The 26,819-nt window shown below is 44.9% G+C and overlaps 2 protein-coding genes across 5 annotated transcripts; both read right to left on the bottom strand.

Annotated features, from left to right (window-relative positions):
* Positions 1 to 7,757: 7,757 nt before the first annotated feature.
* On the bottom strand, positions 7,758 to 11,388 carry LOC109775799 (protein CHAPERONE-LIKE PROTEIN OF POR1, chloroplastic). Its single transcript, XM_020334498.3, has 5 exons — positions 11,180 to 11,388; positions 10,936 to 11,078; positions 8,571 to 8,953; positions 8,050 to 8,126; positions 7,758 to 7,960 (listed from the first exon to the last, which is right to left on the bottom strand). The coding sequence occupies exons 1-5, from the start codon at positions 11,371 to 11,373 to the stop codon at positions 7,810 to 7,812; spliced, it is 948 nt and encodes a 315-aa protein (XP_020190087.2). The 5' UTR covers positions 11,374 to 11,388; the 3' UTR covers positions 7,758 to 7,809.
* Positions 11,389 to 13,661: 2,273 nt separating this feature from the next.
* LOC109775797 (protein IQ-DOMAIN 9) lies at positions 13,662 to 17,637 on the bottom strand. Of its 4 annotated transcripts, none has more exons than XM_020334496.4 (6): positions 17,244 to 17,637; positions 16,409 to 16,565; positions 15,058 to 15,198; positions 14,731 to 14,958; positions 14,491 to 14,604; positions 13,662 to 14,361 (listed from the first exon to the last, which is right to left on the bottom strand). In XM_020334496.4, exons 2-6 carry the CDS (start codon positions 16,481 to 16,483, stop codon positions 13,939 to 13,941), a joined length of 981 nt encoding a protein of 326 aa, XP_020190085.1. In that variant the 5' UTR covers positions 16,484 to 16,565; positions 17,244 to 17,637; the 3' UTR covers positions 13,662 to 13,938. The 4 variants fall into 4 exon arrangements, with proteins under 4 accessions (XP_020190085.1, XP_020190084.1, XP_020190083.1 ...); XM_020334495.4 differs by having other exon boundaries at positions 15,058 to 15,201; positions 17,244 to 17,617; XM_020334494.4 differs by having other exon boundaries at positions 15,058 to 15,201; positions 17,064 to 17,616.
* Positions 17,638 to 26,819: the final 9,182 nt, after the last annotated feature.

The raw sequence follows: 26,819 nt of genomic DNA, 5'->3' as shown, positions 1-26,819 counted from the left end.
TCTCCGTTCATGGTTTTACTCTTGACAACAATGTTCTTATCATATTTTATCCCCTTTCTTTTGTGATTAAGGATTTGGCAACGAGGAGAGTCATCCTTAGAGGAAAGTGTGAAGGAGGTCTCTATCCACTCATATCATCATCATCGTCATGGTCAAATAAACAAGCATGGAGTGTCACCAAGCTATCTTCAGCAAAGTGGCATAGTCGCTTAGGTCATCCGTCTTCACCTATTGTTCATTATGTCCTTAGTAAAAATAAACTTTCGTATGAGTCTAGTGTTGAGTCAGTTTGTGATTCATGTCAACAAGCTAAAAGTCATCAATTACCATACCCTGTGTCTACTAGTGTATCCACTGCTCCTTTGCAACTTATATTCTCAGATGTGTGGGGGCAGCCCCTACTTCAGTTGGTAGATTCTCATACTATGTAACCTTTATTGATGACTATAGTAAATTTACTTGGATTTATCTATTAAAGAAATGATCCGATGTATTCCAAGTCTTCAGCAATTTTCAAAATCTTGTTGAACGTCAACTAAACTCCAAATTTTTTGCTATGCAAATAGACTGGGGTGGTGAGTATGAGAAACTTAATTCTTTTTTCCAAAAGATTGGAATTTCACATCATGTTTCTTGCCCCCATGCTCACCAACAGAATGGTTCTGCTGAACGAAAGCATCGCCATGTTGTTCAAGTAGGACTAGCACTGCTAGCTAATGCATCCATGCCTCTCAAATTATGGGATGAAGCTTTTTTGACTGCTACATATCTCATCAATATTCGTCCCAGTAAAGTCATCAAATTTGAAAATCCCATCACATGACTTTTTGGTGTCACTCCAGACTATACATCTCTCCGTATCTTCGGTTGTGCATGTTGGCCAAATCTTAGACCATACAATACACGCAAACTTGCGTTTCGTTCCAAAAAATGTGTCTTTTTAGGCTATAGCCCCATGCACAAAGGGGTCAAATGTCTTGATGTTTCTACTGGCAGGGTCTACATATCTAGAGATGTTGTCTTCGACGAGTCAGTTTTCCCATTTGAGTCTCTTCATCCAAATGCCGGTGCTCTTCTCCGCAAAGAAATCCTTCTCCTTCCATCAAATCTTCAGGATTTTGATCACGGGGGTGACAACGATTGTACTAACCAATATGGTAATAATTCTGCTAGTTCTACTCCTGGTCTTATGTCTGTGCAGGTACCTGAAGAAAATGGTGAACAAAATGATCAAAATCATGAAAATCAGGCCCAAATGAAGCATTATTTCATGCAAATGGAGAAGAAGCAGCTGGCGCGGACCTCGAGGAAGATGCGGCGGCGCCTGGCACTCCTACACGCCCGCCCTGCTCGGATCGAGGGCGTGCGTCAGTGTGGGATCACGCGCCTGGCAGCAGCCAGGGGGATCCTGGCTCGGCAAGCCAGCCCACGGGTGTCGCGTCATCACGCGGTGGCGTCCCGCGATTCACCTGCATGCAGCCCACAGCAGGCGCACCAGCCCGCATGCAGCCATCTGGATCTTCTGCAGCGACCAGCCCCGTGGTCTCCAGCAACTTCAGCTCGGACACAGCCACACGAATGACCACAGGATCTTCTGTATCGACCCAATCAGCACAGTTGGAAGAATCCCCTGGATCTTCTGTGACTACTCAGATCGTGTATCCTCCTGTACAGCCTACTACCACTTCAAGGGTTATGACCTGGCTACAAAAAGGTATTAGAAATCCGAAAATAAGAAAAGATGGTACTGTACCGTATGGCATGCTGTGTATTTCAGGTGAACCAACAAGGTTGGATGATGCACTTGGAGTTCCTAGATGGAAAACGGCGATGGATGAAGAATATGCTGCACTCATGAAGAATAACACATGGCACCTGGTACCAAATCAGAGAGGTAAAAATATCATTGATTGCAAATGGCTATATAGAATCAAAAAGAAGGCAGATGGCTCCATTGACAGATACAAAGCACGTCTAGTTGCAAAAGGTTTTAAACAACGCTATGGCATTGACTATGAGGATACCTTTAGCCCTGTTGTAAAAGCTGCAACTATAAGACTTGTGCTAGCTATTACTGTATCCAGGGGATGGAGTCTGAGACAGCTAGATGTATAGAACGCGTTTTTGCATGGTGTTCTGGAAGAGGAGGTCTATATGAGGCAACCACCAGGATATGAAAATAAACAAACACCTCACTATGTGTGCAAGCTGGACAAAGCTCTTTATGGTCTGAAGCAAGCGCCTAGAGCATGGTACTCAAGGTTAAGTTCACAACTGAAGCATCTTGGGTTCATTTCATCTAAAGCTGACACATCTCTCTTTATTTACAACAAGGCAAATACTATCTAAAAAAAATATGTTGATAACATTATAGTTGCAAGTTCTTCACAGAATGCCACGAGTGCTCTTCTACATGATTTAAGCTCGGGATTTGCTTTGAAAGATCTTGGTGACTTACATTTCTTCCTGGGCATCGAAGTTAAGAAGGTTAAAGATGGCATAGTGTTGAATCAGGAAAAATATGCCACTGAACTTCTAGCTCGCATGGGAATGAAGGACTGCAAGCCTTCACCCACACCATTGTCCTCTTCAGAACAACTTTCAGCATATGAAGGGGAGCCACTTAAGGAAGAAGAAAACACCAAATATAGAAGTGTTGTTGGAGCCTTGCAGTACTTGACTCTGACACGACCAGATATTTCATTTGTTGTTAATAAGGTTTGCCAATATTTGCATGCTCCTACCTCCACTCACTGGACAGGTGTAAAAAGAATTATAAGGTATATCAAGCACACAGTAGCATTGGGACTTCAATTCAGACGTTCTAACTCTACTCTTGTTAGTGCTTTTTCTGATGCTGACTGGGCAGGCTGTAGTGATGACAAAAAATCAACTGGAGGTTTTGCAGTCTTTTTTGGCTCTAATCTTATTTCTTGGAGTGCTAGAAAACAGGCAACTGTGTCAAGATGAAGCACAGAAGCTGAATATAAGTCACTGCTACTGCTGAGATCATTTGGGTGGAGTCTTTGCTTGAAGAACTGGGAATAAAGCAACAACGCACTTCATGTTTATGGTGTGATAATCTCGGTGCTACCTATCCGTCAGCTAACCCTGTTTTTCATGCTAGAACCAAACACATTGAGATAGACTTTCATTTTGTACGAGAAAGTGTTGCAGAAAAGAAGTTGGAGATACGTTTTATTCCATCCAAGGATCAACTGGCAGACGGCTTCACCAAAGCTCTTCCAGCAAGGCCATTTGAGGAGTTCAAGAGAAACTTAAATATAGGGTAGTTTAGATTAAGAGAGGGTGTTAGAAGTTTCAGTTTAAATCACGTTGTAATCTCAAACTCCCTTATCTCTATTCCCTTCCGTATCCCTCTCGTTCTCTTCATGTATTGCTGTATCCTAGCAACCGGCATCACCGTGTACGCCACAAACAGGGGGCTTTTCATGATCCATATAAATAAACACCACGCGGCTCCTTACGAGGAGTGGGAACGCTTCCATCGATTCTTACAAGCTTATATAACCATAATTGTTTGCATGGGTTATGCTATATAATACTGGACATGATGTTGTCAGTACAACTAAAGCACGCATGATTGGTTGTCGAGCATATCCCAAACATTAATTGGTTAAAAATAATGATAAGGTAATGCATCGTATACCATATCTTTTTAGCTTCTCTACATGTTGTGTGGTACATAAGGAAATACCGGCTTATCAATGATTGCACATTTCCTTAGAACGGCATGACCCCTCGGTCCCTCGTTGCAAACAATGCAGTCCTGGTTGTTCTCAGTCCGGATAACATGGCGAACTGTTCTTTTTTACTATGGATGACAAGGTGCAATTTGTGGAATACTATACCCAGGACAGAATTAGCGACAATTAAATAAAATGACAAAATTAATAGGATTTTGACAATTAAAATACTATTCCTTTTCTTTTAAAAATCACAGCTGAATATACAAGGGGTGTTTGTTAGGAGTGCAGCGATTCGGTGCTCAGACTCATCTGCACCCGGTCAGAAACAAATTCAAAGAAATACTAAAAAATTTCAAAAAAATCCCAATTTTTTTCCATGGTAGACAATTTATTGCGTGAGGTCCGCTCCAAATATTAGCTCATAAGGACATCTGAGTAGCTCTGAGCAAGAAAGACAAATCGGGTCAAAACTGTACATGCACAGTAAACTGTTTTACTGACCCCGAATTTGTCTTTTTGCCGAGAGTTGCTCAGTTGTCCAAATGATTTAAAAATTGGGACGGACCTCACGCATCAAATTGTCTACCATGGAAAAAACAATTAGATTTTTTTGAATTTTTCTAGTATCTGTTTTATTTTTTTATTCAATACAGGTGCGGATGAGCCCGGACTCAGAAAAGGATTTCCGTGTTTATTAGCTTCAAAGAGAAAAGAAGAGCCCAGCTAGGCAACAGCAGCCTTCTTCACGTGGCCACTCAAAAAAAGTTGTTCTGCTGATCTAAATGAATTTACATTGTACAATCCCTAGAGTTTTTCTTAACACAATGCTCATACATACGTGCATACACCCGCTCCTATGAATGTACACACGCGTAACCTATCCATATGAACACCTTTGAGAGACTTAACTGACGTATTATCTTGAGATTTACGAAGTCACCGTAGGCGCCTCGTCGTTGACGAGAACGTCTCCTCACACTGAAAGCACGTCGCCGGAAATCCTGAGTAAATACAGAACTAATGTGAGCACCAGGAATTGAACGCTGGTGGGATGGAGATACCATTGTCCCTCTAACCATCCAATCACAAGTTGGTTCGCAATCCCTAGACTTTGTGCCGCCGTAGAGATACACCTATCCCTTCGCGTTAGGGTTTCTCCTTCCTCTCGGCAACTTTGTGATCAGGCCCTGTTGTTTGGCCTCACCCAGGCACACAGCGAATGCAATGTGGCCGCGCATGAGCTAGCTGCCTTTGCTAGGGTGAACGGTGATTTTTTTTTTATTCTAGCTGATGTGCCACAGGGTCTGATGCATGTAATTGTCTCTGGATGTAAACCAGGTTAAGTGTTTTAATGAGATTTCCTTTATCCTGAAAAAAAGATACTCCAGTATTTACTCAAGGGCCAAGCAGCTGCTCAATTGCGGCGAGTGCGTGGCCTCGCCCCCTTTCACCGTCCAAGGCCACGACTGGGTCCTCAGGTACTACCCCAACGGCCGCTTGGCAACAGCTGCTGCAGGTTACCTGTCCCTGGTTCTTGACACCGCCGACGGCAAGGATGTCACCGTGAAAGCCAGGAACATCAGCGTGCTTGACAAGAATGGCCTGCCAGGCCACTACTACGGCACCATGTTTGAGATGCCCGTCTCCTTCACCAGCAGAAACTCGTATATGTGCCTCATGGTCAGGAAGGCAGGTTTGGAGGTTGGAGCACTCAGGGGACATAATATATGATACGCCCATGCGTATTCATGATGTAATGTAACTGTGGAGGGCTCTCCCTCTTTCTTCTTTAATATATGATACACACACTCATGCTTATTTGAGAAAAGGCTTGGAGCACTCAGGGGACACAATAGAGGACTCTTTCAGCATCAGATGTGACCTCACTCTCAAGGATGTCGGCGAGCAGTTTGTCGTGGTCCCTCCGAGCGACATGCATGGTTCTCGGCTCATCGGCTCGTGCTCGCTGCCAGGTTGTCCGTGTTCAGGGCGGAGCTCCTCGGCGCCATGAAGGAGAACCAGCTAGTTTTTATGCCGCTGCTTTTGGTTGAGCTTTCTCATTGTAGATGGCAACATATGATCCTGTTTGTTCTGCCTGACTTTGGGAGTGACGATAACCTTTGAATTTGGAGTGTTTATGCAGTTGCTTTCGGGTGAGCTCCTCATTGTACAAGGCAACAGTTTCATCATATAATAAATCCCTGTTTGTTCTGGACGGCTAGGATGGCGATTGATTGCACACCTGCAACTGTAATAGTCATGTACAGTACGTATTTTACTGTGGGTAGGTACAAGAGCATGCCCAAGCTGCCTACAACACTGATCAGTATAAGCTACAGCAGACTATAGACAACAATAATACCTCATATGGGATCTGAACAATATCAGGGCCGAGCTTCAGAGTGTGAATCAGCCTGTGTTTACGCTGTTGCTTTTTGGACTGCATAAGTTTGGGCAGGCTCCTTGACGTTTTGTTGTGAAACTTTTTTCTCTACCGTGGCACAGCAAAGATCCGACAAGCACCACATATTCATAGTACTCCCTCCGTAAACTAATATAAGAGCATTTAGATCACTACTTTAGTAATCTAAACGCTCTTATATTAGTTTACAGAGGGAGTACATGAGAAACCAAAACGTCGGCTCCAGACAGCAGCTGATGGAAATCACCGCGTTATCCGCGGAGATGTGATTAGTAGCAAAGTAAAAACATTTTGATGCAACTGCACTGCAACACAGGTGAACAAATCTCACAACAAACACACGCTGGATGCCCGCCCGTGAAATCACAAGCACAAACAAGCGATAAGCACATTTGCAACTGTTTATTATAGTTACAACAGTAGCAAGCCCAAGCACTCTAGAACTAGCAGCAGCTTGCAGAAACTGCCTACAAAACAATACAATACAATACTGATCAATATAAGCTCGCTTAGACTAGAGATAACAACACCACCTCACGGGATCTGAACAATAGTGGGCCAAGTTTCGGGAAGTGCATCGCTGCACGCAGCGGCAGCTGCACGCACGGCATCTACGGTGCGCGTCCCTTCACGATTCGCATCAGCACAACGTGCTAGTTAGAGTATAGCGGGACGTTGGAGTTTGGTTTGCATCGTATATGCGTATTCAAAGGACCGATCTGACATCACGATCTGACACAAGGCTGGCACGCGCTCCTGACGCACCATGCACCCTGATCGATCACGCTCACACGTCGTAGGACAGCATTGACCAGTTCCACTAGCTGTTTCAACTGAACACAAGCGGCCCGTTTGTTCTAATCCACCGTGGTTGTGCCAGGATGCCCCAGAGTTCGTCCTCTGCTCGCCGTCTCCGGACAGCTCCACCACGGCTGCCATTGATCTTGTGGCCAAGGTGCCCCGGGGCCAGGAGAAGGTGGTTTCTGCCCGGGACAGACCGGAGCCCCTGCATCCGGTTTTACAAATGCCCGAACCAGGCAGTGAGTTGCACTGAACAAGCATCCGGTTCCACAAGGCAAAAGGTCTTAGTTAAAAATATGAGAATGGTGTGCACTCAGTAGGCAGCGACTAGCTTGTTGTATCGTTGGGCAAGAGGACGAATGCAATCCCATTTGGGAAATTAGCTTTTCAATCAATAAATCCGTCCACATGTTGTCATACATCAATCACCGACTAGCTGCAAGACATGCACTTGCGTCTTGGCTGTGGACGCGCGGTCAAAAAGCCCCACGACAGCGTGTCAGAACAGCAGCTTCACATGCGAGCGTGGACAACGTATTCAAACCAGAGTCGGGCCCGCAGCGTAAAAAAAGTCTCGCCCAGGCCTGGTCCTTTCCGTCAGATGTGTACCCTGACGAGCCCACATAGCCAACGTGAACACGGTATTCATAAGTAGGCAACGATGTATGATGCATTTTCCCATTTCCACAGATGTTTACTGCACGGATCACCTCGCAGTGGCATACGGCTGGATAACTGCGTGCAGCTGCCTGCCGCTGCGTGCAGGACGTCCTCACTCGCCAAGTTTCGGTTTGTCAAAAGGGTGAACTGAGGGAGTTGCGACGTCAGCAACAGAAAATCTCGCAGAAACAACAACGGTTTCAAGTGTCACAGATTTCACTTGACGAGAGTGCAACCCAAGAATAGAAATACATAAGCGACCAGCGAAGTAAGGAGCTCCAGACACCAAGTACGCGGGAAAACAAATGCCGGGATCACTGGGACTACCAGCGAACCTACTATCCAGCCACCCGCAAAGAGTCCAAGCCTGCAAGTACGGAGGAGGATTAAAAGCCCTATATGTGTGCGACTGATAACGGCCAAGGGAGTACTCGTATTATGCAGGTGCTAACTAACCCTGTAGCAGACGCCCTGGCAAGGTTTTTCATCTTGTCGTTGAGAAAGTATATGCATGACACGAGTGCCAGTGCAAGCTGCAAGAGAAAACCATCAATGTTAAAAAGATTGTTAGAACCAGCAAGACCTATAATTGGTATAATAGGAGGCTTAATCTATCTTATAGGTAGGCCAAGTGTTCTTAAAACAAAACTCGAAGTGCACACTTCGGAGCACGGTCTTCCGTTAGGTCCTTTACGGACGACGAAAGCCCCTTGGCTATACTCTACTCTCCGCCTCCGGCTGTTCTGTGCTTTTCTTTTCGCTCGGCGGAGCTGAGCTGGGTTCCATTACACTCTGTAGGAAATGCATAGACAGTCCACGCAGCAAACCGAGGATATTTTCTGCCTAATGGTTCCAATCCCCAACCGCAAGAGAAATAAACAACAGTCTTAGGCTGTAAGTAATCTCTAACAGGTTCAATGCTTAGGAAAAAAGGATTATTGAATCAGTTGTGAGAATCATTAAAAGCATATATATACCTGGAAGGTAGGTCCAGTCTCAGCAGAAGTTGCGATGCTCCACCCAGCAATAAATCCGAAAAGAGCAAATCTTTTTGACACAACATCCATCGATGGCACCTCAAAGTGTCCAAGCAGTGACTTAACCCATGATGGGGATTCTTCCACTTGCTTAATTAATTTCCTTTTCAGGTTGATTTTGGACTTCTTACGGTGTGAGTAGCTCTTCATCATTATCTTATCATAGGCACCTTCAATTGCCTCTTCGTTTTCTTCATACCCAGCGTATTGTTGAAGGAGGAAGTTTCTTGCACTATTGATCTCTTCTTCAGATGCATCATGGTCAACACCAAGAAGCTTGTAAGGATCCCATGTTTTTTGTCTTGGGAATACAAGGACATGCTCTACAAAGAAAAAATCATGAAGTGACATAAGAGCAGTGAGCAAGAAAAGTATTCGGCACCCAAGGAAATGATAAAAGGCACGAGTTCCAGGTTCATTCACGACAAGTTACGCTATACTTTGAGAATTCAATCTCTACCACTAGCAATTGGGCAAAAGGCAGGCTTCAATTGCAAAATTTGCAAATAATAACTCAACAAGAGTCTGTTGCAGCTAAATAAATGAAATGACCATTTAATTTCTTGTTTCAACCACTGGTTCAGCAATACATAACACATAATGATAAACAAATCTAGGGCAGCCCGGTGCACGTAGCTCCCGCTTGAGCAGGGTCCGGGGAAGGGTCCGACCACTTTGGGTCTATAGTACGCAGCCTTTTAATGATAAACAAATCTACTCCCTCCGTCCCATAATATAAGAGCGTTTTTGACACTAGTATATAGTGTCAAAAACGCTCTTATATTATGGGACGGAGGGAGTAGAAGACAAAAATAATTTACAAATCCAGTTTACTATCTGTGGTTCTTGAAACGCAGAATGATTAAAAATTAAAGGAAATTACATTCAAAGTCACAATATTTTTTTTTTAAAAAAACAAGACCAGCCAGGAGACCTTGGCATTGGCGGCATCTTTTTTTGATAGAAGAAACAACCTGGGCGCCTTGTGGAGTCCGATACTCGATAACTCGACCATGCACCTGGACAGCTTATCAACAGAGCGACGGCTCTGATCTCAAAGTCTCACAATATGAAAAGTGGATTTCGTACCTAGAATCGACCTATGTTTATCTCGGTAGGTCAACGAAGCTAGGCAATAGCTTTGCGCAACCAGTTTCTGGATACATAGCAAGGACTGAATTAAGCAGATATGGCTGGTTTATGCCCAATACAGACAGGGAATATGTGTTGATTAATTTCACCGGACAGGACTGCTTGTTTCTATGACACTTTTATTTATCTCACAAACAAAATGGCAAAAAGGTACTATTTGATTCTCCCAAACCTTGCTTACAAATAAGAAAACTCGTCTGGTTAATGACATTTGATTCCAGATATGCAGGTCAAGAACAGATACCGCAAACAATTAAGAGCAGCATGGCAACTTCCAAGCCGAGACTCACCAGTACTGTAAATTAATACAGCAAACATGGAAGTGACTTCCTATTGCATCAATATCACCCTTGGTACTGCCGCTTGCACGAATTGCTTCTGCTACTTGTTTTAGTACTGAAATCTCCGTATTTGGGAGCCATTCACCATTTGTAAGGGAAGGACTGCCCACTAGGTCCCATTATTCAAACTTGCACGCAGTCCTGTATTCCCATATACCGTCTTTCCTGAAGGCCAGGATTTTGATTTCCACATCATTCACAAACATGCAAATTTCTTTCGCGCGTGAACTATGAAGTATGAACACACGGAATTGTTCTTTTTAACCACGGTAAGCCGATAACTGGCATTAGCGAATGAACTGAAACAGTGATAAGAAGTGATTCCTCTGACACATCACAATATCGTACCGCCAGACCATATTATTATCGCATTTGCTATTTAACAGCGATGGCCGGGGGGGGTGGCGGCGGCGCTAGGCGGTTAGGCAGGTGTCGGAGGGCAGAAGGCAGTTAGGCAGGGCGGGTGGGAGAAAGAAGAAGGCTACGGGGGGGGGGGGGGGGGGGGGGGGGGGGGGGGGGATTCCAGTAAAACAGAATTTGTTTTCAGTTAGTAACTGACGCATATACAGGTGCTCCTTAATAGTATTATCTCAAATTTTAGCCTTGGCCTAGTAACTGATTCCACTTATCTTGGCACTGTCAAAACTTTTATAATCTGATCTGAAAAGTTTGCCCTTGCCTGAAGGGGGTAAATCTGCAAAGGTACCCTCTCCAGCCTAGCTTCCAAAGCAATCGGCCAGGGGGGTCTTGTTACCTTACCACGGGTAAAGTAACACAAACATGGTAAACCAACATGAGGTGGGGGTTGTTACCACTGCCGGCGCCGGCGCCGGTACCGACGGGTAGGCTCGAGGAGCAACAGGCGCGCCGCAGCCGCAGCCGCGGGAGCGGGAGCGGGAGCGACACGCCTCGTCGTCCTAGCAGCAGCACACCATCATCCGGCTCCGGCCCGCCGCTGCGGAATTCCTCCACCGACCACATGCAGATGCAGGGGTCAAGAAGGCAAAGATGGAGCCATGGAATTGAGGCGAGAGGAATCGAGTGGAAGATACGTACGCGTAGTAGTAAGGCCTTGGGAGCCGCCGGACGAGAAGGGACGCCTGGCTCTGGCTCAAGGCGACGGCGGCCTGCATCGCCGACGGATGGATAGAGCAAGGCGGCGGAGACGACGACGTAGGTGGTGGGTTGCCGTGTTGCTTTACGGGCCAGGCCGGTCTCACCTTGTGGGCTGCCGCCGACTGGCGGGCCATCACGGCATCCCCACCAAGTTGACTCAAAAATAATTCATCTAAAAAAAAAAAGACTCAAATAATAATCAAAAATAAATACACCGACAAGTTGGGTCTGAAGCACAAAACAGTCCTTGTACTAAAACAAACGCTCAAAATAACATAAGACGACGTGACGTGATTGTACGATCACTATTGCACATATAGCACTCGTATGAGCCACGTTTGACCATTCCACGTAGCTAGGTACTCCCTCCGTTCCTAAATATTTGTCTTTCTAGAGATTTCAACAAATGACAACATACGGAGTAAAGTGAGTGAATCTACACTCTAAAATATGTCTATATACATCCGTATGTGGTAGTCCATTTGATATCTCTAAAAAGACAAATATTTAGAAACGGAGGGAATAGTTGTGATTCAGTGAGACTTGCAAGGGGTGATTAGTGTGAAAATTGCCAAAACCCCTCCCCACCCCAAATTTCTTATCCCACCTCAAAATCCCTTGCATGCGACGCAACCATCCACCGTCCTCATACTCGCCTCCCTCATTCTCGCCGAAAAAAGGCCTCTGCTGCGCCCCGCTAGCTCCCCTCTCTCTGCTTTCTGACGTACGGCATTCCCGGTGCCCTTGATCTGCTACGTCGACTACCGGAAGAAGTTAAAGATGTAGCGTGTCAGCGATGGAGAATCAAGAAGGGTGGTTCTTGTACAAATGCGTGGCACATGGGGTTATCATTGAATTTCAACCCGATTTCCGTTGATTTTGGTGGTTTTTGACAGAAAAGGTGACATTTTAACCCTTGCATATGTTGTTGATTTCTGGCACTATGATTGGGGCCGAAACGACTTCCTAGCGATCCTGTCCATCTACCTTGACCAAGTATGACCCTCTCTCATCTATACTTGGTTGGTTGGTTCGTTATACTTTGGTTCTTTTTGTTTATTTTCTTCGTATTCCTCGTTTTCTTTGCTTTTCATTTTTGTTTCTTTGTTGGTATTAACCGGTTCCTTTTTTTCACATGTCTACCTTTTGTGAGTACACAATGTGCATTCTTAACGTACACGCGAAACATTTTGTTTTTCTACACTTTGAACATTTTCAAGTACATGATGTACATTTTTAAATACATGTTTCGAACACCTTTTTGGATAGACGGTAATATTTTTCAAATACATGCTGTATAGTGTTTTAGTGTCAATAAGAATTTTTTTTAAACTACACAAACATTTTTTACTGAAAATAAGCATTTTTTTAACCTACAGGAACATCCATATACATTGTATATACATTTTTTTAAATGTGACGCGTGTTTTTTTGAATTGCTTGAATTTTTGCTCTAAAATGCTGCGTACATTTCTTAATGGCACGAAACAATTGCTTGAAGATGCCAACGCGTTGTTCGTTACCGAGTGTCTTGGGAGCGTCTCTCTGCTGTGGTGCGAGGAGGAGCGGTGGTTCGAGGAGAAGCTCCTCCGGCCCGAAGTGTTCAGAGCTTGCGACGGCTTTGTGGCCTACGCCGGCGGCATCTTCTACGCCATGCATTACAACGGCTTCACCTACATTGTCGACCGGCGTGGGCCGCTGCCATGGGGGCCGAAGAGGCTCCGTGCGCCAAGCATTCTCGAGCAGTACTCCCCGATCCCTGGGTACAGCTGCCTCCGCCTCCCCTACGCCCACCTGCTCGTGTCAGAAGGGGAGGTCATGTTCGTCGGTCTGGTGCTCGCAGCACAAGAACCCGGACGCCCCAAATCCATCGGTGGCTTCGAGGTGTACACGCTGGATCTCAAGGTGACACGGTGGGTGAAAGTGGAGAGGCTCGCCGATGACCGGGCGCTGTTCGTGAGCGAGCAATCATCGTTCACGGTGCGCGCATCAGAGACACCGGGGTGCAGGGCCAACTGCATCTACTTTGTGACCGAGCTCGACAAGCATTCCTACAGCAACAGCATTTGGGGCGTGTATTCCATGGAGGAGCAGAAGGTGCTGTTTCAACGCCCCGTCGGTGGTTCGCCGGGGAAGTACAAAGCTGCGCGGTGGTTCTTCCCTGGGGTCGGTGCGTCACCGGCGCGCTCTGGAAACTGTGCAAACTGTGGAAAGAAGAGAAACTGTCCAAATGCTCTAGGTATACACAAGCTGGTTTAATCAGATTATATGAGAATGTAAGTAGATGCAGTTTGAATTTGAAGACTTGTGTTGCTTAGCAAAGGTTTATCAGCAAAATCATGTCCCCGGCACCTTCAGTCCTTTGTCTGATATATGGTCACCTACAACAATATCAGTTAAAATTTTGTCATGAACAGAGATGGAACTTGAATTTTTGTTCCAACAGAACCATTTTAGCCCAGCAGACAGAGATATTACACACCCGCACACAATGCGCACAGTAGAGATCCTAGCCCTAACCAAAAACCACTCTCATTAGGTATGTGTGCAATCGCGCAAACCAAACACATTCTACATTGGTCACTTCTTGGTCCAGTAAAACAGCAATGTAAGAGACAAACCACATAAGAGTGTAAAAGAAAGAGAAACTTCACAGGATGTATCATACAACGTCTCCGGTAACCTTTTCGCCGCGGGTTTCAAGCAGTGATGGCAGGAACCGCGGGTTGTTGCTGCTTCTCCTGGTTCCTCTTCATGTCCTTTGGCTTCGCCTTGGGAGGGCCGGCCGCCTTTGGTTTCTGCTCTGTTTTCGCTACTGGTTTCTGCTCCGTTTTCGCTGCCGGTTTCTTCTTGTCAGGAGATGGGGATGACTTTTTCTTGGGAACTTTCCGGTCACTGGTGTTGTTGCTTAGACTGATTGCACCTTGCAGCTTCAGAGCTGACTGGTTTGTGCTGGTGTTGTCTTTCTTTGATTGTCCCTTCTTCGGGTTTTCAGGGGTGACCATGGATCGGGGCTCCCATGGCCGTGCAGCGATCCAGCGGTCCATCCAGCTCCAGCCCCAGCCACCGTTCCCGACCCCATAGTTGAAGTTTCCTTGGCTTGTGGCAGACTTTGCCCTCCACTGCAAAATTAAGAGTGCGACATATGGTTTATAATCAATGAGATACAGATAGAGAAGCTGCTACAACCTTTAGGCATGAACTGTTGCAAAATAATGAGCTGCGATGTGAGATTAGTAGCCAGTCTGAACCTGATGGTTAAACGCATACGCCATGGCTCGCTCACGCTTTACTGCTGCTTCTTCCCTTAGATGTATCCTGGCAACTATTTCATCCATGGTGTTCGAGCCTCCATTCCATGCAACCTGATAAAAACATGCCGACGAGCAAAATAAAATGTCAAGGAACTCTTACTCTTGTCTCTAGTGAAGTTAGGCAGTGAGAGTAACTTTCTGATGACAAAACAGAGTCAGCCCAAGGAAGAGAATTACCTGCAGATTCTGGAGTTTCGCGTCAAGTTTGACCTGATTCTCTTGCTTCTTCTTCCTGTTACGCCCTTCTGTGACCATGAAAGCACGCCGGTTTCTTAGCTCAGCCTGTAACTTGTTCCAAGACTGTATGTAGCTCAATGTGGCACTAGTCTGCTTGGTAACTGGATTGCTCTGCCCAACAATGCGCAGTCTTTTAACTCCCCTCAGGCAACGGAGAGTCCTCCTTGCCTGCATTAAAGTGATGATTACTTAGGGAAAATGCAATATGTACCTACCGCTCGATCAAACAGTAGAAATGAAGTTGTTGCGGTAAATTGTCGATGTTACCTTGTGGCGCCGAAACGCGTTCTGGATCCGGGTAGCTGCCCAATCTTCGAGTGCTGCATTGTCTTCAGGGTCGCTGCTGGAAGAAGGAGCGTTGCTAGGCTTTTGCTGCGGCAGGTTGGCTCCGTTGCGTTGCGCAGCAACCTTCTATGTAAAAGGAAGCATGTCAGGATGAATGCAATTTAATCTTTTGTAAATGTGTTTGATGGCTTAATTCATCCAAGGATGTTCAGATGTCCAGGTGAAAACATATAACAGGACTGTAGCTGGCATGACAAGAAGAGCAGCAACAAAAGTTTCATTGTCAATGTTGACCACAATGGAATGTAGTCAGTAGCGATTACCAGAACAGCAAGTTTGTGCCAGAGTTGATTCTAATTTAGGCCACCTATTTTGCACCACAACTCCACAAGGAAGGAGTCAAGGGATGTTAGGCCAGTCGGCATATCGAATCGACGCGGCAGAAAAAGGAAGTTATAGAGGACCAATTCAACAGTCAAGTATTTTTTTCCTGGACCCATTTCAGCAGTCAGGTTACTTTCACAGACCAGTCCAATGACCATGTCCAAAAATGAGATTTGTACACACACACCGTAATTCACGGGGCTTTTTTTCCGAAGGAACATAAGTGTTTGAATTCAGTAACTTATTCTGACCCAAACTGTTGTTGATTGCATAGCAAAGAATGGTCATGGTTTTCAGTTTTCCCCAACCACGCCACACAAAAGATCAAACACAGATGACATAACTCGGCCACCAAAGAGAAATAAATACTTCGATGTTTATCACAGAATCCAACACCCAAGCTGACGATTTCAGACGTCCTGAAGCCAGCGGGTAAGGTCAGATACAGATATCAGTAGCTGACCAAAACTCCACAAGACACGCAGGCAAGCAAGCAGGGGGTTCCCATCCCAGAATCCAAGCCAACACCCACCTCGACAGACAAACTGTGCTACGAGTCAGCATCGATGACACCTTTCCCATTATTGCCATCGGCAAACAAACCAAAGCTTTCTTACTTTCCTCCATTATGATGGCCACAGCGACAAGTCACCAAGTTACAGCAGCACAAAGCGGTGTAGTTTGTCTGTCCTGCCCCTCGCTACTGAATAATGATGGAATATGATGTGGAATGAAACCGATGGCATCTTTTTCTTTCATCCCAGGTTGCTTAGAAGGCATGCAAGGGGGTGAGTCAGGGTGTGGTGTGCAGGACTTGGAAGTTTGGGGTAAAGGGAGGTTTGAAGATCGATGGTGGTAATATTTTTCTCTTTGGGTTCTCGAGAGTGGTATGGTAAAGAAAAGAAAAGGGCCATCCATGTTGATGTGGGTGGAGGCATGGAGGGGGTACCTTTGCGTGCTTTGACTTGCCCCGTTTCGACTTCTTCTTGCTGATGATGGTCTTGAACCAGTCCCCGGACCCCATGGCTGCTTCTTCGTCGACCAGGAGTTCACCTCAGGAGACGAAGTTTGCGTTCTTCAGATTCCTCCTTTGAAAATTCCCTTGCCTGGATCACATGAAAGGGAAAGGAGAGTAAATTATATATACAGGATTTATTTGGGGTGAGACAAAAAAGTCACAGCGTCTCCAAGATGGTGCAACATGGGCTTGAATAGGTATTCACTTATTCTATTGTAGGAAGACAAACATGGCTTGGATGGAAACTGCTAGTACAGCTGATGAACAAGTTCAGTGTCCTGTTCTGAATCTCTCTGAGACTCATGCATAAATTCAGGAGTAGACCGGAAAAATCGCAGGGTTTCTGAATTACTAGAAGCAGAAACATGAGAAACAGAGAAAGTTGAACCCTTTAATTCTCTAAAATCTCAAGAAAACTGTAGTAGTGCTCAAAAGTCGAACGAGGATGGCGGGTCAACTCGTCGAATAAAACAATTAACAGGGGCAGCAAATCAGAGCAGAAGTGCAGAACCCGAGAAGAACCCACCCACCCACGGAAATCCCTCGGGCCGTGCAGGAAAGATCGGGGCTTTCTTCTTCCTCTCACCTGACCAAGCTCTCCAGAACCAAATCACATCAAATCGGACGCATGGCTCCGCCAGCCCGCCGCTCCCCCATTCGCACGCACGCACGCAGGGGCAGAGACCACCAAACAAACAGCCCGAGAGGCAGGGCAAAGAACAGAGGAGCGGGGAGCGGAGCAGGAACTAAGTAGTCGCAGTGGTACCTGCGGCAGGTGGTGGTGGCCGTCGCGGACCAGCGGCAGCAGTCGACCCCCGAATCCGATCAGGCGTTGCTTTCAGGGACGGACGGACGGCGGGCGCGGTGGAGGCCACGGAGCGGAGGCGGCCGTCGGAAGCAACGGACGGATCCCGTCCTGCACCTCGTGCGGTCGCGTGGGAGAGGGAAGGTGGAAAGGTGCAGGGTTCTCTTCTCCTTCTCTGTTCTGCCCCTTGCCTTGGGGTTGGCGTTGGGTGTAAGTTGAGATCGAAAGGAGGGAGGGAGGGTCTCTGATCCTTGGCTGGCTGCCAGTGTGCTCCACCACCTCCACCGTCGTCGCCACGCCCACGCCCCGGCCCCCTTTGATGGCTCTGCTGACTTGCTTCTCTTTTTCGGGGAGTATTTTTATCACGGTGTGAAATGCCTTTATTGCGGTGGAGTTTATCACCCTGCTGCTACTAGTTTTAAATATTTTTCTTGTCCTGGTCTAGTGATCTTGCTGTCAGTGAGAGTGGGGGACAAGGGGTAACTTTCGTGCTGACTTTGAAGGCCGGGGATCCACTTCACCGGAGGAGAACAGCCATGGATCTTCTGCGGTTATATATATGTTCTCCGGCGCGTGTAACACTATAAATTTTCTGTGCACGCACGCGCGCGCGCACACACACGCCCTGGAAACTTCGACTGAGGGAGAAGATCTCCCCCCGCCGCCCTAATTTGCGAAAGTGAGGATGAAAATTGCGCGGTCATCCTATTCTTGTAAACGTAATTTAATAGTAACTTTATATTTAAATCGATCTTCACTGTTATATTCATGTGGTAGAGAATAGCGGTCAAAGTTGTATGAGGGGATAAAAGAAACAAATTGACGGATCCAAGGTGGAAAATCCAGCTCGGAGCAAGTTGTTTGTTTGGAGCTATCTCACACACACACACACACACAAGACTGCCCTTTTCCATAGGTTACCATGCTATGTGATTCTTTTTTCTCTTTAGTTGTAGTAGGATCCTATGCTAGTGTTTGGCAGGAGGAAGTATGTAGGGTGGATAAGATGAGGAGAGCTGAGCACGTTGGATCCCTCCCAACGGTTGGTACGTTTACGTTGCTCTCCCTCCCTCTCTCCTACCGTGCGTGGTGGCGTGGCTTGGCTTGGCGTGGCTTGCCTTGCCTGGCTCCAAAAGCGACCGGGGAGCCGATCCGGACGGGACGGACGGTCTCACCGCGCCTCCGGATGAGATGCGTGGTTGGTCGCACGTTTGCCATGCTACCCTCCGGTATACACCTATTTTACTCCATCCGTTTCAAACTTGTACTATAAAAATCATACTATTTCTTTTGCGGAAAAAAAATCATGATTTTCAAGAGACTACGGCTAATTTTCTTGTGTCTAGCAATGCCTGTTTTGCATGCAAAGTGCGCCTCCCAATGCATAATGATATCTGATTTTGCTGGGGGGTTTTCTTCTCCTTTTTTGCGGTTTTGCGAACCCGGCGTTGTTTTAGTGATTTTCGAAGAAATGACACGACAACCGCAAGAGTTCATACAAATGTGTCTTGTGGGGACGCGAATAGTAAGACATAAATGTGAAAAAAGGTTGTGCGGTTTACAAAGGTATTCTTTTTTTACGCATGTCTTTTCTAGGTGAAATTTTATATGGTGTTTGAACATATATTGTTGTTAATCGAGCGAATAAAGTGACATTTATAATTTTGGTTTACTATTTTATTGGATTTTACTCTTCATGCGGTGATTTGAGCTCGGGAACAGAAAATCCAACTAAACTTTTACATACACAAAACCAACACTTTTACACACACAAAAATAAACTAGAGTCTAAAAGGTATGCTACCTCCTCCCGCTAGTGTCGCCGTCGATCTGCCCCACCTCTGATGGCCTTTGGTCCATGAAGGTGTGGAAGATCACGGCCCCCCGCTGGCGGGAGGGACCCCTTTCTTGTTTTTGTTAGGTTCAACGTCTTGGTTGTGGCTGTGTGGCGTTGACGATGTCCCTCGGTAGGAAGAATGTCTCCCACGTCCTATCTCCGTCTTGATGGTGCGAATAGCATCGTCGAAGGATGTGCGGAGACGTGTCTCCGCCGGATCACACGGGATTTTGTCGGTGCTGGTCTTCGGTGGATGCATTTGGATTCAGTTTTGTTCGTCTTCATTCGTGTGGTTACAGGTTTAATCTTTCCGATCTACAGCTCTCTTCATCAGCGATGGTTGCTGCTCTGGTGCGTTGATCCTTTGGGACCTTAGCACGACGACTTCCCGACTGTCTACTACAACAAGGTTTGCCCCGCTCCGGTGAGCGAGGGGCGATAACCACAGCGCGCCTTCGACTCGCTCCGGTGTTTGTAGTCATTGCTAGGTGGTCCATGGACCTGGTTGTAATTTTTATTACCTCTAATGTTATCTGTATTGCCATGATTGATGAATAGATTAGAAATTTCTATCGCAAAAAATAATAATTAAGAGCCTCTTAAAGAGTGCTTGAGGGAGGCGTGGCAATTGTCCGCAACTGTTGAACACAAAATTACTAGACGATGATTTGAGACGACTAAGATCTAAAATATCCTGACCAACTCATGTTGTTCATACCAGTATAGACAGGTCGTATGTAGGGTTAAGATGTCTATACATTAATCGATGCAAGTAATGCCAGTAGACCTGTCGGATTGTACGCGTTGGTTAATTACTAGACAAGACTGTCCTTCATGAAATTGGTGTCGAAGCGCTGGGGCTAAAGTTTCAGAAAGCGAAGTGAGAAAAAAATGGCAATGTAGCATACGTGACAGGACAGCGTGCAAAGCACTAGGTCTATGCACGGTTTTGGCGCTTTTTTGTGTACTGATTGTTCTTACTTAAAGCTAGAGAGAAGGAGATCGAATTATTTCTAGCGATTGATTGCTCCATATCGTACTGCATGCTTTGGACGAGTAAGCAATAAGTGTCTCCGTTTCCTCCCTTTCGTTGTAGGTCGATCTTTGTGGCCTCACTAGTCTCCTTTTCAAAATATTTGTCCATGCAGAATTTCCACTTTCTTACCTGCTACTCCGTTCGTCCGAAAAAGTCTGTCCCTCAAATGGATGTATTTAGTACCAAGTTAGTGCTACATACATCCATTTGAGGGACAAATTTTTTCGGATGGAGGGAGTACTTACAATGATTGTGCCAAACTTTTTTGTGAAAAGGGTCCGTATCTATTATAAAGGTTCGTGTGAACTGAGCGTAACTCAGATGGTTTAAGTGGCGCTTACAGTGAGTTCATCAATCTTAAAATGTTGTGTCGGCTGAGTATTTCGGATGTGCTCACAGGGTGTGCGTGTGTGCGTTCATGGGGTGCGTGTATGTAATCAGCTGTGGTTGTACTGTATTAGAAAAAGGTTCGTCGAAATTGAAATCACTCCAAACATAATGAAAATTACATCGAGATCCATGAATCATGAACGAGCTCCCGAAGCGCCACTGTCTCCCCTCCCATATCGAAGCCGCCTGATCTTGTCGATGACAGTCGGGAAGTCTCCATGCACGTGCCCCTAAGGCCAATGCCCTGGAGCCACAATTGTCACCTTTGAACCTTTGAATAAATATTTGAAGAACCTGAAACCAAATCGCATCGTGGCGTACGCACGAGAAGAAACCCTAATCTCGCCACCCCGAGGAGCCGACAGGAATATATGCCAGAGCTCCGTTCAGTCCATCCCGACGAACAACTCAAGGAGGACGAAACACCGAAGATTTACTCGAAGATGAAGCGTCGCCATCTGCCAGAGCACTGCCCCTGCAAGACTAAAACCCTAACCTATCTACTCCCTCTGTTCCTAAATATTTGTCTTTTTAGAGATTTCAAATGGACTACCACATACGGATTGTGCTCATTTTGCTTCATATGTAGCACTTGTTGAAATCTCTAGAAAGACAAATATTTAGGGACGGAGAGAGTACTAGCTAGAGCGAGGCAACAAAACTCCCCTCCCCGCTACCGGCCGCCAGAGCGGCTAGCAGAGGGGAAGCGAATCCATGGGCTCACAGACGGAGATTAAGAGGGGCAAGGCTTTGCGAGAGAACATTTGTAACAATATTATATTCAACTACAAAATGTTTGCCATATTTTACCCCTTATTAGTGACAATGTGGAGTATTTTTTTACTCAATGTCACTTTCTTCCTTAAATGAAAACTGGATTAACTTAGATAGCTTGAATGAATACTCGTTAAGGGTATGTATACACTAATTCATGTCAGATTTAATCAAATTCACTACTCCCTTCATTCCCTTATACAAGGCCACTTCTTTGTTCATGTCAAATTTTGACTTGTAATTTTGGTCAACAAAATATGGATTATATGTCATAAAAAATATATCATCAGAAAGTTCTTTGAACCGTGCATCCAGTGACATACATTTTGTGGCATATAACTCATTTTTTATTGGTAAAATTAGTGATCAAAGTTAGATATAAAAATATGAAGTGGCTTTGTATAAGGGAATGGAGGGAGTAAAAAATGTGTCAATTTTGGCAAACCAGTGCGGTTAGCTGCACCACACTATTCCTGCCAGCGAATACGGGCTTGAGTTCTATGCCTAGTCAGCTGCCGGGTAATTCTCACGCGTGGGTCCACTTTGTTTGGTTTGCAGAATTTCTTTGATAAAACTGATAGAAGCCGTACGTCAAAAGGTCACACCAAGTGATGGTGTGCATTTTTTTTGTAATTTGGTAAACATTGTCACAAGTTAACACCGGGGAAGTGAAATTTACTCAAAAGTATTTGCTCAGGAAATTAAATAAGTGGCAACCAACTAACAAGTGGAGTATTATTTTACGCAAAAAAAACTAACAAGTATTATATTCTAAAAAAAACTACTCCCTCCGATTTTAAATATAAGACATTTTAGAGATTTCAAATACAGACTATGGTCCATATTGAAATCTCTAAAAGGGCTTATGTTTAAGAACAGAGGGAGAGAGTAATTAACAACTCTATGCTATGTACACTTTCTGTATATTCTGTTGAGTAATTAAATTAAACTCAAATGCAACCCAAGTTACAGCTTACGACGAAATAAATATCCAAACCAGTTTGCGCCTACTAGCTAACTTGGCTGCATGATTTGCTGCTGGTGGCTGCTTGCCATCGTGGAGACAGGCCGTCGGGGTCAGCCGCGTGTACAATGATTGTTATGGGCGATGATTGCTGCGTTTCAATTCATATGTCATACATGTGTGTAGTGCAATGCAAGGTAATGCGAGATTGTCTGATAGATGTGTACGCGCGTACTCACCTGAATGCAACGCATCGAATGATCAAGGTGCCCATTAGGATCAGTCGGGGAGACTGACGGGTCCAATCAAGAAGATGTTTTTTTAGAGCACCTAAACATCATTAATCCGATGTGTTTTTTCCTTCCAAAAACGTCAAGTAGACGCACAATAATAATACTGTAATACACTGTTTGCTTCGAATTTGTCAATTAATTTGATCTAGTTGCGCACTGATTGAATTCAACTGTGCATGCATTGCACTTTTCGGCTGGGTTTTTCTGAACCGGTCCACGTCGTGAGGTGGATAACGGGAACAGCCCACCATCTGATCATTTGCCAGCTTGATCGAAGGCCATGTCACCCGATTTCGTGTCGTCTGCAACAACTGGGGCTCGGATAGTATCGAAACCACGGGTCATATTATAGAACTGTTCGATGATGACCTGGATTATGATCGAACAGACGGCTAATCGCCGTCGAGATCTTTGCTGCCGAACCTGCTCCGGATTTGCGTGCTTGCACGTCGGCGTGCGCCGTCGGTTGATGGGCTTGCAACTAGTAATTGATAATTGCATGAGCAACCATTGCTTAATTAACATCCAACTATGATACTAATTAGTGTATACACACATCTCGCAGAAAAGAAAGTGTATACACACAATAATTTGATTGGTATAACCGATTGCCGTTCGTCTTAATAAATGACGCTGCAACCAATCATTTTCTTAAGATGCTACGGGATCAATGGATGCACTGGAAGCCGCCTGATCTTGTCGATGACAGTCGGGAAGTCTCCATGCACGTGCCCCTAAGGCCAATGCCCTGGAGCCACAATTGTCACCTTTGAACCTTTGAATAAATATTTGAAGAACCTGAAACCAAATCGCATCGTGGCGTACGCACGAGAAGAAACCCTAATCTCGCCACCCCGAGGAGCCGACAGGAATATATGCCAGAGCTCCGTTCAGTCCATCCCGACGAACAACTCAAGGAGGACGAAACACCGAAGATTTACTCGAAGATGAAGCGTCGCCATCTGCCAGAGCACTGCCCCTGCAAGACTAAAACCCTAACCTATCTACTCCCTCTGTTCCTAAATATTTGTCTTTTTAGAGATTTCAAATGGACTACCACATACGGATTGTGCTCATTTTGCTTCATATGTAGCACTTGTTGAAATCTCTAGAAAGACAAATATTTAGGGACGGAGAGAGTACTAGCTAGAGCGAGGCAACAAAACTCCCCTCCCCGCTACCGGCCGCCAGAGCGGCTAGCAGAGGGGAAGCGAATCCATGGGCTCACAGACGGAGATTAAGAGGGGCAAGGCTTTGCGAGAGAACATTTGTAACAATATTATATTCAACTACAAAATGTTTGCCATATTTTACCCCTTATTAGTGACAATGTGGAGTATTTTTTTACTCAATGTCACTTTCTTCCTTAAATGAAAACTGGATTAACTTAGATAGCTTGAATGAATACTCGTTAAGGGTATGTATACACTAATTCATGTCAGATTTAATCAAATTCACTACTCCCTTCATTCCCTTATACAAGGCCACTTCTTTGTTCATGTCAAATTTTGACTTGTAATTTTGGTCAACAAAATATGGATTATATGTCATAAAAAATATATCATCAGAAAGTTCTTTGAACCGTGCATCCAGTGACATACATTTTGTGGCATATAACTCATTTTTTATTGGTAAAATTAGTGATCAAAGTTAGATATAAAAATATGAAGTGGCTTTGTATAAGGGAATGGAGGGAGTAAAAAATGTGTCAATTTTGGCAAACCAGTGCGGTTAGCTGCACCACACTATTCCTGCCAGCGAATACGGGCTTGAGTTCTATGCCTAGTCAGCTGCCGGGTAATTCTCACGCGTGGGTCCACTTTGTTTGGTTTGCAGAATTTCTTTGATAAAACTGATAGAAGCCGTACGTCAAAAGGTCACACCAAGTGATGGTGTGCATTTTTTTTGTAATTTGGTAAACATTGTCACAAGTTAACACCGGGGAAGTGAAATTTACTCAAAAGTATTTGCTCAGGAAATTAAATAAGTGGCAACCAACTAACAAGTGGAGTATTATTTTACGCAAAAAAAACTAACAAGTATTATATTCTAAAAAAAACTACTCCCTCCGATTTTAAATATAAGACATTTTAGAGATTTCAAATACAGACTATGGTCCATATTGAAATCTCTAAAAGGGCTTATGTTTAAGAACAGAGGGAGAGAGTAATTAACAACTCTATGCTATGTACACTTTCTGTATATTCTGTTGAGTAATTAAATTAAACTCAAATGCAACCCAAGTTACAGCTTACGACGAAATAAATATCCAAACCAGTTTGCGCCTACTAGCTAACTTGGCTGCATGATTTGCTGCTGGTGGCTGCTTGCCATCGTGGAGACAGGCCGTCGGGGTCAGCCGCGTGTACAATGATTGTTATGGGCGATGATTGCTGCGTTTCAATTCATATGTCATACATGTGTGTAGTGCAATGCAAGGTAATGCGAGATTGTCTGATAGATGTGTACGCGCGTACTCACCTGAATGCAACGCATCGAATGATCAAGGTGCCCATTAGGATCAGTCGGGGAGACTGACGGGTCCAATCAAGAAGATGTTTTTTTAGAGCACCTAAACATCATTAATCCGATGTGTTTTTTCCTTCCAAAAACGTCAAGTAGACGCACAATAATAATACTGTAATACACTGTTTGCTTCGAATTTGTCAATTAATTTGATCTAGTTGCGCACTGATTGAATTCAACTGTGCATGCATTGCACTTTTCGGCTGGGTTTTTCTGAACCGGTCCACGTCGTGAGGTGGATAACGGGAACAGCCCACCATCTGATCATTTGCCAGCTTGATCGAAGGCCATGTCACCCGATTTCGTGTCGTCTGCAACAACTGGGGCTCGGATAGTATCGAAACCACGGGTCATATTATAGAACTGTTCGATGATGACCTGGATTATGATCGAACAGACGGCTAATCGCCGTCGAGATCTTTGCTGCCGAACCTGCTCCGGATTTGCGTGCTTGCACGTCGGCGTGCGCCGTCGGTTGATGGGCTTGCAACTAGTAATTGATAATTGCATGAGCAACCATTGCTTAATTAACATCCAACTATGATACTAATTAGTGTATACACACATCTCGCAGAAAAGAAAGTGTATACACACAATAATTTGATTGGTATAACCGATTGCCGTTCGTCTTAATAAATGACGCTGCAACCAATCATTTTCTTAAGATGCTACGGGATCAATGGATGCACTGGAAGCCGCCTGATCTTGTCGATGACAGTCGGGAAGTCTCCATGCACGTGCCCCTAAGGCCAATGCCCTGGAGCCACAATTGTCACCTTTGAACCTTTGAATAAATATTTGAAGAACCTGAAACCAAATCGCATCGTGGCGTACGCACGAGAAGAAACCCTAATCTCGCCACCCCGAGGAGCCGACAGGAATATATGCCAGAGCTCCGTTCAGTCCATCCCGACGAACAACTCAAGGAGGACGAAACACCGAAGATTTACTCGAAGATGAAGCGTCGCCATCTGCCAGAGCACTGCCCCTGCAAGACTAAAACCCTAACCTATCTACTCCCTCTGTTCCTAAATATTTGTCTTTTTAGAGATTTCAAATGGACTACCACATACGGATTGTGCTCATTTTGCTTCATATGTAGCACTTGTTGAAATCTCTAGAAAGACAAATATTTAGGGACGGAGAGAGTACTAGCTAGAGCGAGGCAACAAAACTCCCCTCCCCGCTACCGGCCGCCAGAGCGGCTAGCAGAGGGGAAGCGAATCCATGGGCTCACAGACGGAGATTAAGAGGGGCAAGGCTTTGCGAGAGAACATTTGTAACAATATTATATTCAACTACAAAATGTTTGCCATATTTTACCCCTTATTAGTGACAATGTGGAGTATTTTTTTACTCAATGTCACTTTCTTCCTTAAATGAAAACTGGATTAACTTAGATAGCTTGAATGAATACTCGTTAAGGGTATGTATACACTAATTCATGTCAGATTTAATCAAATTCACTACTCCCTTCATTCCCTTATACAAGGCCACTTCTTTGTTCATGTCAAATTTTGACTTGTAATTTTGGTCAACAAAATATGGATTATATGTCATAAAAAATATATCATCAGAAAGTTCTTTGAACCGTGCATCCAGTGACATACATTTTGTGGCATATAACTCATTTTTTATTGGTAAAATTAGTGATCAAAGTTAGATATAAAAATATGAAGTGGCTTTGTATAAGGGAATGGAGGGAGTAAAAAATGTG

This window comes from Aegilops tauschii, chromosome 7 (assembly GCF_002575655.3).
Source record: "Aegilops tauschii subsp. strangulata cultivar AL8/78 chromosome 7, Aet v6.0, whole genome shotgun sequence".
NCBI lineage: Eukaryota > Viridiplantae > Streptophyta > Magnoliopsida > Poales > Poaceae > Aegilops > Aegilops tauschii.
Note: the sequence above shows the minus strand (reverse complement) of the source record. Positions and strands in the feature narration are given on the sequence as shown.